General features: G+C 32.6%; 1 protein-coding gene across 17 annotated transcripts in view; it reads right to left on the bottom strand.

The window, feature by feature from the left end:
• LOC114324805 (piezo-type mechanosensitive ion channel component) overlaps positions 1-17,105 on the bottom strand; it is a 369,243-nt gene that overhangs the window by 196,447 nt on the left and 155,691 nt on the right. For 11 of the 17 annotated variants that reach the window (XM_028272664.2, XM_028272671.2, XM_028272663.2 and 8 more), the window contains 4 exons: positions 16,290-16,334; positions 1,791-1,905; positions 1,545-1,678; positions 358-742 (listed from right to left, as the gene is read on the bottom strand). In XM_028272664.2, coding sequence (XP_028128465.1) covers positions 358-742; positions 1,545-1,678; positions 1,791-1,905; positions 16,290-16,334 — 679 coding nt within the window. The remainder of the gene's footprint in view (positions 1-357; positions 743-1,544; positions 1,679-1,790; positions 1,906-16,289; positions 16,335-17,105) is intronic. The other 6 variants (XM_028272666.2, XM_028272656.2, XM_028272670.2 and 3 more) reach the window with 3 other exon arrangements.

Raw genomic sequence — 17,105 nt, forward strand, 5'->3', positions numbered from 1 at the left:
ACATTCTTCTTTTTGTCTCAATTATTTTAATTAAAAAATGTTTTTTAAACATCCTGTATAAATAATTATGTTAATGTTTCTATTAGTGAATAGAGAATTGAATACAGTTTCAAATGAGCTATAACATGACCCCTATTCTCATTTAAAAAAATCATCGATTACGTCATGACGCCCAGATGGATGACGTCACTAGGATGATATATATGCCAAAAAATCGTAATTTAAAAATAAAAATCGACCTGTTTCGGGATTTTTTCTTAAAGTCACCGGTTTTAGAAATAACGAATTTATGCGTTACTTTATGGACGCACTGTATATTTTTAACAATTACTGCATATTTATAAGTTAGGGACTTACCTGTAGCAGTTCCAACAGTAACTTGTAAAGGAGCTACCATATCTGCCAAGGCGCTAGTCTGCTTCTGTTCCATTTTTTCATGCATGTACTGCCTTAAAGTAATCCAAAACATCACAGTATAAAGACTCTTAACCAACAGAGGTATAAACGCAGGCCCTTCTGGTTTTTTAAATCCTATTTCATCCAAATCTACTGAGGATGGTAACTCGTCATCGGTAAGTCTTAGAGAATATATATAGGTCGATAATAGTAAGAAGAGCGCATAGAGGACCAGAAATGGACTGGACATAAGCATGCGTTTCCTTTGATTGGGTATAAGCCAGATCAAGTTGGCCCAAAGGAGAAGCACAAATGTTATCCAACTTAAGTATGTTATACTCCATGCCTAAAATAATAAATAACTGGGTAAAATAGATGGCTGAAACACTCACAGAGGGTGTTTCATTAAGAATGTCCAATCTCTGAGTTGTAGATTCTAGACTTCAAAATATTAAAATTTAACCCAAATCACTTAAATAAAATGTGGCTCCTTACTAAGTTACATGGTGTTTTATTTAAAAATTTAAAAACTATTTTTGCCCAGTACTTAAAAACTATCCGACGTATCCTTATCATACTTGGCAGAAAGTGTGGCTAGTATACACCCTACTAAATTATGGTAAATATTTCTAGCTCCTATCAGAGGAGTAAGACAAAGGATAGTGAATGGTTGACTCTTCCCAAATTCGACGCCACTGGGGGAATTACTATTTTACCGCAATTTTTCTATTCTTTAATACTACATATTACATATATGTAAATAATATACTCTTCATTGGTAACGATAAAGTCATTAGTTTTCTAGATATTTGAAGTTAAAAATGAAACGGCAAGTTATTTTGATTAATTTATGATATGATTCATATGATTAATATTTAAAAATTATTTGTACCCAGTACTTTAAAACTATTCGACGTATATCATTATCGTATTTGGCAGAAAGTGTTGGTACTGTACACCCTACTAAATTATGTTAAATAATCGTTTCTGGCTACTACCAGAGGCGTACGACAGGGGAAAGTGACTGGTTGACCCTTCCCAAATTCTACGCCACTGACGGAATTGCTATTTTAGTCTAGTGCTTAGACTATAAATGAATAATAAATAATAATAATAATTAATAATAAATATATAACAATTAAACTCACCATCATAATTATATTGGTTGCTATGTACGATGATCGAACTACATATTGCATAATGGCATCCAGTGCAAAAATAATGTTGTGAAATAGAGTATAATCATATTCTTCTTCTTCTTCTTCTGAAAAAGAAACCGTACCTAATGTTCGGAACAAATTAATAGTCAGAAACGTAACACACAAAACAAAACTATTTCTAGGATTAGTTTAAGGTGACATTAAAAACGACATTAATTACAAACAAAAATTTACCAAAAACATCCATAGGTATATCCTCGTTCTCACCGGTTACGGTTACACTTCCAGTGGAGTCCTGGAAAACTCTTCCAGGACTGCGTTTTGATCGTCTGGTTGGACCTCGTAATAACTAAAATAAGGCAGATAGTATAAATAAATACACTTGGAAACGTTTTGTTTCTTTTAAACTTGAGTTACATTAACAGTTAGTGATTAGAACGTTAGATTCCTCGTTCGTTATTCGCCACAGTCCATCGTTTGTGATTTTATTTGGCCAAAATGCCTTCAATATTATTCGTAGACATCCGTTCACAAAGGATTGCATTTATTGAAAAAGTTTTGTGTTATATTTCCATGTTTCAGCTCCATATACTAAGACTGATTTCATTTTGTCTGGAAAAGGCGCAGTTTCGTTTTTTTACTAATACTTGTTGAGACCTATACCTTGCGTAATGTGTTGGAGGCGTTTTGTACTAAGCCCATATTCCTTGGTATGACTTTTTTAGTGCCACCTGTTGCATTTACTAGACTACTTAGACATCAGAACTCCTCTACTTCTTCCAGGTATATATACAGAGTGGGCCAAAGAAAACAGTCCACCTCGATATTTGGCAGTAGTTATTAGATTTTAAGAAAATGCCGAAACAGGTTAATTTTTGATCCAAGGGGGACATATTTTTACGGTACAAACATCTGTCATTTGTTAACCCCCTCCCTTCCACTTCCCCCGCCCCTTATTTTTAAATAGGGAATAGGGGTTGTGTGCTAACTCATTTGAAAGGTTATTTAATTCTCTATTCAGTAATATAAACATTAACATAATTATTTATAAAAATATCGGAAAAGAAATGAAAGGCAGAATTTACAAAACAGTCATCAGACCAATAATGACATACGCGGCAGATACACGACCCGACACAGAGAGGACAAAAAGATTGAAAACCCTTCGAAAAATCGATGGTAAGGCTCTATGGGACAGAGCTAGAAGTACAGATATACGACGGAGATGCAAGGTGGATAACATTAATAACTGGGTAAGAAACAGAAGAATAGAATGGAATGACCACATAAGCCGAATGACAACAAATAGGGTAGTCAGGACAGCGAGAGACGGTTCCCCAATAGGAAGACGATCAGTGGGAAGACCACGAAAACGATGGAACGACAACTCACTAGAAACACATTGAAAAAACAGACAGAGTCATGTCTATACAAAAAGAAGAAGAAGAAGAAGAAGAAGAAGAAGAAGAAGAACATAATTATTTATACAGGGCGTACAAGAAAAAATTTTTGTTAATTGAATTAATTGACACAAAAAGAAGACTGTATGTAATTTATTTAATTCAAAATACATTCTACTGCTATCATAAAACAGAAAAAAATGTTTTTTGATAAATAAACATTGCTTTTTGCTTAATTTCAATGTTCAAGCTGCCACATATCTGCCTCCTGGTAGGTTGAATATTGAATTTAAGCAACAAACAACGTTTATTTATCAAATAAACATTTTTTTCTTTTTTCTGTCAGCAGTAGAATGTATTTTGAGTTAAATAAATTACATACATTCTTCTTTTTGTGTCAATTAATTTAATTCAAAATAATTTTTCTTGGATACCCTTTTTATTATTGTCTTTTATAAATAATTATGTCAATGTTAATATTACTGAATAGAGAATTGAATAAACTTTCAAATGAGCTAGCACACGACCCCCATTCCCTACTTAAAAATAAGGGGTGGGGGATTTGGAAGGGAGGGGGTTGACATATGACATATGTATGTACCGTAAAAATGTGTCCCACTTAGATCAAAAATCGACCTGTTTCGTCATTTCCTTAAAATCTAACAAATACTGCCAAATATCCAGGTGGACTGTTTTTTTTGGCCCACTCTGTATATATATCCGTCATTGGTTTATTTGCTTGAGAGTAGTTTCGTTTTCTTTGCGTTTATTTTTAATCCAACAAATTTTGCTATGTCTTTTAATCTGGTCGTTTTATTTTGCATAATATGTTGTTTATTTGATGTTATGAAGCATATTGTTGTGAAAACAACAGTTAAATTAATTCGCTTTTATAAAGATATCGCTCTTAAATTTGTTGGCACAATCTGTACCATTTGCTAGTGAGATTTAAGAATTTTGTTTTTAAGTGTTGTGTTAAGCAGAAAAGATAAAGCGGACATATGGTTTTGCTGTTTAGCTTCTTCGGTGGTCGCAAGGGTAGACGGATACGCTCTTGTGACATTCTTACCCTTAGCAAAATACTATGCAGTTTTAGAATAAAAACAGTAGTCTCTGGCCAGCCTCTCTAAAGGCGAGGTGTTAGTGAATTTCGCCATGAAAATACGTTCTCCGCAATAATTAGATTAAAGACTTTTACTCTCTCTCTCTCTCTCTGTCTTTCGCTATTAAGACAATAATTTATCGTTAATTCCGCATATTTGTTAAACTCGTTGTTGTTAATAAATGTTTTGTTCGCTTAACACCTTTATTTCTAGTTTGCACAATCCTTTATATCGTGTTTATTAGTAACTATAAAACCAGACCAAATAATTCTCAGAACCAGTCGCTCTAAAAGTTCACTAGTTTGTTAATATCGAAGGACTCTATGCTTTGGGGACATATGCGTGTGGTCCTAAAATATTCACCTATGTCCAATTAGGCAAAGGGTAATAATTAAATCCTTTTCGGTACTGTTGAGATTCAATAAAAACTCACAGCACATATGTCGCCAGCAAATTCTAGGTTCTCTAATTTGTTAAATAATCCCTATTGTAGTCCTGTTCTTTTATTTTCGGTCTGCTTCATTATCCAATCTATTATTACTATGAACAGCGTAGGCGACAAAATGCATCCCTGTCTAACTCCTTGTTTAATGCTTATGTGTTCGGATGGTTCACCTTTTCTTTATCTTTATTTATGTTTCACACTTCGTTTCTTTCTGTTCCTTCCACCAATATATTCGGTTTAGTCATTTTCTCTAGGAGTCTATTTTTTGCTGGAATCACTTCAGGATATACCTTCTATTAATAATCACGATAAGCACCAGTTACAAACATTGTGATTAATTTTGTATTTAACAAAATCTGAAAAAAAACTGAAAATTTTGCTTTTTGTGCCCATATTGTCGCCTATAACTCGAGAAATATTGCTCCAACAAAAAAAAATAAATACAAGGTAAAAGTTTCGTTTTTCAATTTTAAATAATATTTGACTAGCTAGAAATTATTGATAATTTAATTATTAGTGCTGTTTCACATTATAAGAATTTTGAACGTGCGAGGGTTTTCTCGTGCGATAGGTTTGACGCACCTATCCTTTTTACACAATAAGAATTGAGCCGCACGAAGATATTTTGCTGCGTTGTTTGGTATATTATTTTTATTTACACTTTGTGGCTGAGGTAGGTACATGATACGATGTCCGATATGTATCATTACGATGTATATTACAAATGGGTATTTTTTGTCCATACTTTTGTCCTAATGTACTGTAATGCCTATTTAATTCATTTACAATTTCTATTTTGTCAGTTATTATTTCTTATGTTTTTAATTAAAAGCCTTAATTTGTTTTTATAATCGTTGTTCTACTAAGTTATTTGCGGAATCTTGGATTAGCTCATCTAATTAGCTCATACAATCATAATAAACTATTCTAAATGGGAAATAAGCCACAATTGAACTAAAAAAATAATTTTATTAACGTTTCGACATCCGATTTGGGCGTCGAAACGTTAATAAAATTATATTTTTTGGTTTTTTGGTTAAATTGTGGCTTATTTCCCATTTAGACTAGTTTATTATAAAAATTCCACAAAGAAACAACATTACAATCTATGTTTTTCATGTACAGAATTTAAAAGACCCTCTGTCATCCATTCATTTTTAAATGTTGTTTCCCCTCGTTTTAAATGTGTTAGCAATTTTAATTACTGTTGTTATCAGTAACATATAATTAATTTTGCTGTACTTATAAAATGTGTTTTTTTCTTTATCACCTAATTCGTCAAATTAATTAATTCAAATTAATTCGTGCACTGTTAAGTGCACGGCATACACCATTCCAAGTATTTCTCGTCAAGTTTCTATCTTTATATATTTCTATTGTTTTGTCCCAATGAACAGGTCTCGCTTCAATTAATGTTATTAATATTTCACTATCAATCTGAGACATCATAATATAAAATATATGCACTTACTTTAAACAGCCACAAAGTGTAAATGAAAATAATGTACCAAACAACCAAAGAAACTACCTTCGTGCGACTGAACGACAGTATCATATGAAAGGATGCATTAAGTCCCCTATGCTACTGGGTGCGTAAAGACGGCACGGCTGCCGTCTGTTGTTGTAAGCGAGGGACGGCATAAACACGGCGACTTCACCGAACGTTCCAAGCACCGTCTAGTGAGAAAGGCTCCATATGATTACATGCGCCACCATTGGAATGTCGTCTGCGTTCTAACCCTCGCACGTTTAAATTCTTATAATGTGAAACAGCACTTACTGTTTGAAAAATAGCAAAAATTGGAAAAAGTGACCAAAAAATGGAGCTTCCCATTTAAATCTTTTCGACCCCTTAAACTTAACTTACAGCTTTCATATTCCGTATAGAAAAACTCTATAATACGACTGAAACGTGTGCTAATTTTCGTTAGGATCGGTTTAATAGTTTTGGCATACTAATTTTTTAATCCAGAGTCCTCAAAAAATTGCAAATTTGCATAATTAATTATGCTAGGCCAAAAATAGGCACTTTAGATAGTCGAAAATGTTTAAACATAAAGAATAGCTCAAGCTTTCAAACGCGCTTTGAAAAATTGAAATCAGTCAATTAGGAAAGCCTAGAGAAGTTTTTAAGTTTTTAAAGTTATGGTGGTTTTAAAGTTATAGCCACTTCGCGCGCCGAGAAAAGTGAATCGTCTGAAATTAAAATGATCTTACAAAATGGCGCACGTCTACCATTTTCTATTGATTATGTCACTAAAACATGATAACTATGAAAAGATGCCTTACTTCAGTTACTCAAAAAGTATTAATTCAAAGTCAAGGTTTAGAAATAGTTAGGAAAGGAGACTTTAGAGGAGTATTGTACGTGCATAATACTAAACTTTTAGCCCCAAATTACACCTGGGGTCTTTGACAGATAAAGGTAATATTTATATATTTTTATCACTTTTTCTTATCGGAAAACCCGGTAATGTAACTCAAATTTAAAAATCTGCTGCATATTATCTAAAGTATAACGTAAATTCATGTAAAACTGTAAAAATTAATATTTTTAAACTAAATTGACCAGAGAATATACGTTAATACTGAAGATATGAAAATTGTCAAATTAGTATGCATATGTGTAAATACATTTACTATTCCTGTATTAATAAAATTATGTAAATCAAGGGCAAAGCATAAAATCAGCGCATAAAAAGCGCAGATTCAATCTGTGCTAAATTTATAAATAATGAACAAAAGCCAATGTGACCAATCAGATTCTCATTGAGACTAAAGACTCATATTTTATCATTAAGACTAAAGACTCATATCTAATAGTACGGGATCCGAATATAGGTCGATCTGTACCCATCTGCTTGTCGGATGAAACATTGTTTTTATTAAATTTCATACATAGACAAATATTTCTAGCTTGGATTCTTCTTCTTCTTCTTATAATAGGCCTCTTGGCCTGTTCCTTACCGATTTTGAGCTTGTATTCGTAGCTGTGATGTTGACTGCCAGCTATCTCGCCTCCTTTTAAAGGGCCTTCCTATTGGTCTCTTGCCTGTTGGCTTTGAATCTCTGGCTATACGGGCTATTCTCTGGCTGTCCATTCTGGTTACATGCTGATTCCACTCTCGTTTTCCCTGTCTTCCCCACTATACTATGTCTTGTATGTTACAGAGATCTCTTATTCTGTCGTTCGGTATTCTGTCTCTCAGTGTTTTCCCCGTTATTGACCTCAACGTTCTCATTTCTGATGTTCTGAGTATCCTCTTGGTTTCTGCCTAGCTTGGGTTGCCTATCAAAATCCTGTTTGGTAGAATTATTTTAAATTAAATAGGCATATTCAGTACAATTCATAGACTATTTAAGAAAAAATTCAAGGAAAATATTGAAAAATAAGCCAACGGTGGCAAATTTTTAAAGACACGTCAAAAAGCCATAAATTTTGCGGTGGACATCAGAACTCATCGTTGGATCATGGTAAACAAATAATTCAAAAAGGTTTTATTAGCTTATGAGCTTTCTGAGGTAACGCTGTCGAGTTTTTTTAGTTTTATCGAATTTTGACTATTTGATATCACTCAGAAATCAAAACAACGAATTTTTTTTGCAAAAAGGATGAAAATCAACATATTTATTATTGTTAAACAAAAAATAAGCATAAAACAAGAAATATCTCGACAGCGTTACCTCAAGGAATGTCTAAAGAAAATATCTACGAAATTCCAGGTAAGTTGGTCAGTAGATTTGAGTTACAATGTCTACAGCCTTTGAAAAAAGCAGTTTTGAGAAAAACGCGTTTAAAGTATTGTCAACTTTTATTTTCAATTTCTTTTTGTCTGTCAAATCGTAAAGTGATGCACATCGGAATATGTTCTTGAATCACGGAGTAATTTTCAAACGAAAATGAGAACAGCTGTTGATCGTTTCTCACTACGCTCAAGCGCGTTGGCGCGAACTTGCCACAAAGCGAGTCGAAGGCAGGGAGGTAGGGAGATAGTGTTGAATCCCTACCTTCGACTCGCTTTGCAGCAGGCTCGCGCCAGCACGCTAGAACGTAGTGAACAACGGTCAACAGCTGTTCTCATTTTCTTCTGTAAGTTATTCCGCGATTCAAAAAGATATTCCGGTGTGCAACATTTTACGATTTGACAGACAAAAATGAAATTGAAAATAAAAGTTGACAATACATACTTTAACCGCTTTTCCCTCAAAACTGCTTTTTTTTTAAAGGCTGTAGACATTGTAACTCAAAAACTACTTGACCGAACCACTTGGAATTTTGTACATATTTTCTTTAGACATTCCTTAAGGTAACGTTGTCGATATATTTTTTGTTTTATGCTTATATTTTGTTTAAAAATAATAAATATGTTGATTTTCACCCTTTTTTCCAAGAAAAATTCGTTGTTTTGACTTCCGAGTGATATCAAAAAGTCAAAAGTCGATAAAACAGTATCAGACAGTATAAACAAGTTTGTATAAATATATCAGTACAAAAAAAAAGGTTTGAAAAGAATATATTATTATTAATGTTTTTAGTAAATATATTTATTATGATTTTTGTGTCTTTAAATTTGTCTTCCTCGGGAGTAAGATAAGTATTATTAAAACATTTATATTTATTATACTTCACTTCGTCTGTTTGTTACCGTGCATTGTCATTATGCCCGAGACTATGTAAATAGAGAGCTCGAAGCGTTATTGGTATAGCATTCGGCTAGAGATCGAGAGGTCTTGGGTTCAAATCCGGACAATTCCTATTCTTTTTTTTTATTTTGGAAAGTGGTAAGCATTAAAATTATTTTAGTATTTAAATAAAATAAAAAAAACTGTTTAAAGTATATTTATTTCGTTGAAATCATATAATAGAAGTATAACTTCTTACGTGCGTACAAAGTACACACACATTCTTTTTTGTTTACCATGAGCTAATGATGAGTTCTGATGTCCACCGCAAAATTCATTATATTTTGATGTGTCTTCAAAAATTTGCCACCGTTGTCTTATTTTTCAATATTTTTCTTTGAATTTTTTCTTGAATAGTCTATGAATTGTACTGAATATGCCTATTTAATTTAAAAATAAAATAATTCTACCATAATTAAAAAAAAATGTGCTTGAAATATTGATTTCAACCTTTTCTTAAGCATAGCTATGACACGATTTTGATAGACAACCTATGCTAGAAATATTTGTCTATGTATGAAATTTAATAGAAACAATGTTTCATCCGGCAAGCAGATAGGTACAGATCGATCTATATTCGGATCTTAGACTATAATTAAGAGTATTTTAGATCTAATACAACCTTTTCAAAAACCTACGCCTTCACTAGAATAGGTACACAAAAAATGCAAAATGTGTATCAATCCAAAGATGTATTCATTGGCAGACACTTGTCTTCTGGACATAATTTTTCTTAGTAGATGGTTAATTCATTCTAATCTGAGTCTATGCGGAGGGGGAGCTTTGAACTGAGTCGGTGTGAAAGTTTTCATTCCTACAAGGGTCGTCCAAATTGTTAATAGGAAAAATGTTCTTATTTATGGATACACAGGACAGATATGAATAAGGTAACCGAATAAACGCCCAAGCAGTTGAAAACATGACAGGGGTGCAGTTATATCATTAACTGCACTTTAGATTTTATTTAATATGGCACACAAACACACACACATGCTCAATCAAAAAATTTCCAGACACTCACACTACTATCTCTAATCCCTGAGTATAACACTATCTTCCTAGAGGTGCACGGTTCAGGAAGAAGTGTTGCCTAAGCGATGCTCCAGAGAGCTGGCAAATTCGGGGGATTGCACTTCAAATAGCATTTTGTCCTAACACCAGTGGCGTAGCTAGCCCCACGGGGGTCCCATATCAAAGTTTGTCGTGGGGCCCTTTTTCCCCTGAGACAAAAGAAGCAAAAACGCTTGTATAGAATAGAATAGAAATATGTTTTATTGTCACTGAAAATTTTACCATCTTATGGACAAAGCTTACAAAAAGTCAGAAAAAAACAATAACAAATACAGTTTACTGAAATTACATAAATTGTCAATATTGGTAGATACAAAATAAAAGATAATGAAATAAAACAAAACAAGTTATTGCAAAATTTAAATAATTCGCAATATACACAATACAACCTTAGGAACTAATAAGTTCTGCGTATAACACCCAAATATAGATAATAATAATAAACCTAATAAACTCTAATAAACCAAACTCGAAAAATCGATTTGAATTGTCGAGACTCATTGTTTGAAAACAGATTCAGTTTTTTCAATGCAAGGATGAATGGACATTGAAAATGAGCTTAAACAAAGAAAAAAGCTCTGTGCTTATGGTATAACGGCGAGCGGCCGGCAAACACACTTCTCCAATAAATTAACGTACCACCTTAAAAGTAGGTCTTTTTTGAGGTCTCGAATTTCATAACAGCTGTTGTCCGATTTCAGTAATTTTTTAAATATGTTATAGCCTTATTCTTTAACAATATCGCTGTAATAATATTGTTGCTAGACAGGTAAATTGTCATTGTATACCGGGTGTACCAATCAAACTTTGATTTTTCTCAAAGTTCGCGTGACCCTGTGGAATATTTTAGCATTTATAAAATACTGAAATTAAAACCCAACTACATAATATAGCCTCATGTTTTCTTAACATTCTGTTTTTTGATTCATTCGCTTATGTTGGATAATAAAAACGTTAAGTACTTTAACAACTAGTCTTGTTTTTCGTCAATATACAGGGTGTTTTTAAATAAGTAAGGCAAACTCTAAGGAGTAATAATTCTGCATGAAAAAAATAATGACAGTTTGCTTTATAAACGTATGTCCGCAAATTCTTCGTTTCCGAGATATGGGGTGTTAAAATTTTTCTTACAAACTGACGATTTATTTATTGCCCTAAAACCGGTCAAAATATGCAAATGAATTTTGGTGGGTTTTAAGAGGCAGTTATTGCGCATTTTTGTTATACAATTAGGAATTTAATATTCATCATTTGCGCGCATACGGGTAATATGATCCGTATGTGCGCCAATGGTGAACATAAATTTTTTAATTGTATGTTAAAAAATGCACAATAACTACCTCTTAAAACCCACCAACTTTCATTTGCACATATCAACGGGTTTTAGAGCAATACATAAATCGTCAGTTTGTAAGAAAAATATCAACACCCCCTTTCTCGGAAACGAAGCATTTGCGGACATATGTTTATGAAGCAAACTGTCATTATTTTTTCATGCAGAATTAACCCTTAAAGTCTGCCATACTTATTTAAAAACACCCTGTATTAATGAAAAATAAGACTAGTAGTTGTTAAAGTATTACCTAACTTTTTTACTATCCTACATAAGCGAATGAATAAAATAATAGAATATTAACCCGGGAGTAGTCGCGCTCACTTCTGTAACGTCGATTGGGACCGTGCAAGTTCGGCAAAGCGACCTCTATTTCTACGCTCTGTACTTTTATTCGCACTTTTAATTATATTGGCCAATTATATTCGTCCTGGTTGCTGGATAATTGTCAAGGCCATAGTCCAAAAAAATAATAAGAAGAAAAAATAAGATGCAGGTTATGCTATGCAAACGTAAACAATTGTATGTAGTAAATAAAATTAGTTATTAAAATGCAGTACTGCAAGCAAAATACAATTAATTAAATTTACCTTTATATAATAATTGCATATCATATCAATATTGTGGAGCAATATATAATTTTTCTGCATCAATGACAGAAGGTATGAAATATACGTCAATTTGACAATTTCAACTGACAATATGAATTATTTAAGATAGTTGCAATATTCTCCGCGACTCGCGCACGGTCGTTTCTCGTTTCCCTTCCAAGTACTTGCACACCGCGATACTGTGAGATTCTATCTCAAAATACGAATTTAAAACAAATTTTTATTTTATACTATTTTTATCTATTTTTTATATTAAAAATATATATTTCTAACAATTTTATTAAAAAAACCTGTGTTAACGGCCACCTGCCAACATCGGCCACCTGTCCTAACGGCCAGTTTAAAAATTTCCCAAACCAATTATATGTAGACTACAAAAACTGGCAATACCGTCCACCTTTCTATATCGGCCAATAGTTCTTTCATTTTTAGTGGCCGTTACTGACAAATTTTTTCTGTACAGTAAAACCTGTGTTAACGGCCACCTGCCAACATCGGCCACCTGTCCTAACGGCCAGTTTAAAAATTTCCCAAACCAATTATATGTAGACTACAAATACTGGCAATAGCCAGCCACCTTTCTATAGCGGCCACCTTTCTATATCGGCCAATATTTATTTCATTTTTAGTGGCCGTTACTGACAGGTTTTACTGTATTACGAAAAAGGATAAAATGTGAGATTCTATCTAACGGCGCGACTACTCGCGGGTTAAAGCTAATTGGCTCTCCCCAAAGCAATAAATTCCACAAAAAGAAGAAGAAGACAAAAAAATTCCTACGCATTACTACACCCTTCCTCGAGGCACTTGCGAAATTTTTTCAAAATTGCAAAATTTTTCATCAAGTTATCGCGAAAAAGCATAAAAATTGAGATTCTATCTCACCACGCGACTACTCGCGGGTTAAGGAAAAATCAGGCTGTAGTTGGGTTTTAATTTCAGTATTTTATAAATGCTACAATATTCCACAGAGTGACGCTAACTTTGAGAAAAAATCAGTTTTTTTGGTATACAGCCGGTATACAATGACAATTTACCTGTCTAGCAACAATATTATTACAGCGAGATTGTTCAAGAATACGGCTATAACATATTAAAAAAATCACTTAAATCGAATAGCAAGTTTAGGAAATATGAGACATTAAAAATGACCAATGTTTAAGGTGGTGCGGTAATTTCTTGGGGAAGTGTAGATATACATAAATACAATTATAGATAAAGAATAGAATACACGAAAATATATCCAAACAATACATACTGTTTCAAATATTCAAAGATAAAGCGATTACAAAAATTGCAATTTGGCATTATACATTCATTATACCATAACTCACACACAGCCAATGGAATTGACAATGAAAGGTAGCTTGAAAACAAAAAAGCTCTGTTCTTATGGGGCGGAGAATAAAAAATAGATAAATATGATTTATATAGGCATATATAAAGAATCCATTACACCAAAATGTTGATATCCAAACAATATACACTGTTTCAAAAGCGTTTTAATAGTGAAATAATTGTAGAATATTTTGTTCAATCTTTGTAAATGGAATTCTGTTTCGACACGCCGCACTGGGGCCCCTGAATGTCGGGGGCCCCGTATAATTGATACGGCTGATACGGCGGTAGCTACGCCTCTGCCTAACACGCAGGAACGATAGCAAAAGGAAAAAACGATTGCCCAAAAGAGGACTATACAACTCAAAGTTGCAACGCCTGCGCCACAAACCTTGTTCCTTTATTCCTCCATATATTTTTTTAGGATTTTTCGTTCGAAACGCTTAAGCAGTTCTTGGTCCTTCTGTGTAAGTGACCACGTTTCTGCTCCATACGTTAGCACTGGTCTTATTGTCACTGTTTTCTAGACGGTCACTTTAATTGTTTAGTTCTAATTCGTCAATTATTATTCTTCTAATTGTTTAGTTCGGCGTAGGGGGGCATCTTTTGTACAATACGTTGGACAGTACTTTGTATGCTATATTGAGTAAAGTGATGCCTCCATAATTGTCACACACTATCATGTCTCCCCTTTTGTAAAGTGAACACAGTATGTCTAATTTCTAGTCTGCGGGTGTTTCTTTTTGTTGCCAGATTTCAGGTACCTATTAATTGGTGAATATGTTTCAAAAGAGTTGTGCCACCATTAAAAAAAAAGCAACAGGGAGATTATCAGAACCGGTGGCTTTGTTATTTTTCAGTTGAAAATATAATTATACTCTAAAGAAGTATACATTTTCGGCTGTATCAAGCAAAAATGTTAGTAATATTAGTATTTGGGCACCTATAATGTTATTGCAATTCGGAAATTGATTATTATAATAATTGTTAAACAGATTACAGAAGAAATATTAAATGCTCCTATATTAACAAAATTAAAGAACTCTAAAACTGAAGGTGTGTCTATATTAATTATACAGGGTGTCCAGAAAAGATTGGTCATAAATTATACCACACATTCTGGGGTCAAAAATAGTTCGGTTGAACCTAACTTACCTTAGTACAATTGTGATCATAAAAAAAGTTACAGCCCTTTGAGTTACAGAATGAAAATTGATTTTTTTCAATATATCGAAAACTATTAGAGATTTTTTATTGAAAATGGACAATGTATCATTCTTATGGCTGGAACATCTTAGAACAAAATTATAGTAAAATTTGTCCATCCCAAAAAATTTTATGGGGTTTTTGTTCCCTTAAACCCCCCCCCCCCAAACTTTTGTATACCTTCCAATTAATTCATTATTGTGGTACCATTAGTTAAACACAAGGTCTTTAAAACTTTTATGCCTCTTAGTATTTTTTCGATACGTCAGTTTTTATCGAGATGCGGCTTCTTTTTTTAATATATTTAAATAAAAATTGTATGGGGGATTTGTTCCTTTAAACCCCCCAAATGTTTGTGTACGTTCCAATTAAACTATTATTGTGGTACCATTAGGTAAACACAGTGTTTTTAAAACTTTTTTGTCTCTTAGTCTTTTTTTGATAAGTCACCTGTTATCGAGATGTGGCTTCTTTTTCAAAATATACCTAAAAATGTAAGTTATAAACACATTTTCAGATTATTAACAGGTGTCTATAATCATACTTAACCATATACAAATATGTGGTGGATTCGACAAATATTCAAAATATCTCGATAAACACTGGCTTATCAAAAAAATACTAAGAGGCAAATTTTTTTTAAAAACATTGTGTTTAACTAATGGTGCCACAATAATAATTGAATTGGAACGTATACAAAAGTTTCTGGGGTTTAAGGAAACAAAACCACCATAAAATTTTTATGGGGTGCACAAATTTCACTTTAATTTTTTAAGATGTTGCTGCCATAAAAATTCCACATGCCCATTTTCAATAAAAAATCACTAAGAGTTTTCGATATATGAAAAAAAATCGATTTTCAATTTGTAACTTCAAAGGGCTTTAATTTTTTTTGTGTGCACTATTGTATATAGGTAAGTGAGGTTCAATCAACCTATTTTTGACCCCAGAATCTGTGGTATAATTTATGACCAATCTTTTCGGGACACCCTGTATATCATAGTACGACTGAGGAGTATAGAAAAAGTACTACAAATAATGTTGAGAAATACAATTTTAAACATGAAGGTCATATTTATATAAAAATTATAAAAGAAAAGGGATGCTTAGCAATAAAAAAGTGTTAAAAATTACAGGTCTACTATCTATACAAAAAAGGAATTACCAATTTCAAACTTTAGAATATTGTCAACATTGAAACAAATTAAATCTGTAAACTAATTAACAAATCTGGATTCTATCCATCGAGCTTAAAGCAGCAATTTTTTTATTTACAAGTCAGGTGATTTTTTTAAACAAAAGTAAATGTCACTAAAATAAAATTTGACAATTTTCTTGACAGAAAGCATATATCTACTAATATTAGTAGCTTTATGGTATAAGTCGATAGACATTGTTATTTGGAATTTAATAATAATAAAAGCAAAATCTGGATAAATTAATTTAACAATGCCTATCGAGTGCTGTATGGAATGAATCACCATTACCGACATAAAAAAGAAAAAAAAAGAATGAAATAAATGAAAAAGAACCAAATACATACTGGCGTCGATTCTGTGGCTTCAGCAAGTTCTTTCTTTAAAGCCATCTAAAAATAAATAAACAGAAAGCAAAGCATTAAAAAATTAGCAAAACAAATGAAATCGAACGAAAGAGTAAATGTTAGTAGTGTTATCGTCAAGCTCCCAGTTCTGTAATCCAGAAAAATGTGAGTGCCCACTAGGAAAATTATAATAAATAAATAAAGAAATAAATATAATGGCGCCAATGCATAAGAATCACCATTGTCAAAATCTAATATGTTTATAATTTATATTTTTTAATAGATCAGTATTAGCCACTTATAATTAGTAAACAAGAGATTATCTTTTATCGAGTGTTTGTGGGTTAGGTGACCCACAAAATACGTAATCTTTTATCATTTATGACGAAAGTAAAAATAAATTAATACTATGCTTTGTTTTTAAACCAGAGGGAGTAAACTAAAAAACAGATTCAGACCCAAGAAAGTCACTAGAAATATCACCAAATACATCTTCTTTTTTGGTTTATCATATCGGCCTTTGACAGTAATCTACAAATATACTAACATCTAACACGTCGCTAAAGAGTTCTAAAAACAACTGTTTTCTATATACTCTAGTCGCAACATAGGGGGTCCCGTTAGTTCAGAGAAATAAGGAAAAAAATATCCTGTTGGTGTCACAACCCCCTCCAGGCCAAAACCAAATTTTTTGAGTAGTATGGACATCTATAATAATAACCTATATGTTTCCTGCAGCCGATTTTGATGATATACATAGTTATAAACAAATGAAGATCAAAAAACGGTAAATTCTCGCTTTGTTCGTCTATTACC

Source organism: Diabrotica virgifera, chromosome 4, assembly GCF_917563875.1.
Source record: "Diabrotica virgifera virgifera chromosome 4, PGI_DIABVI_V3a".
NCBI classification, from domain to species: Eukaryota; Metazoa; Arthropoda; class Insecta; order Coleoptera; family Chrysomelidae; genus Diabrotica; species Diabrotica virgifera.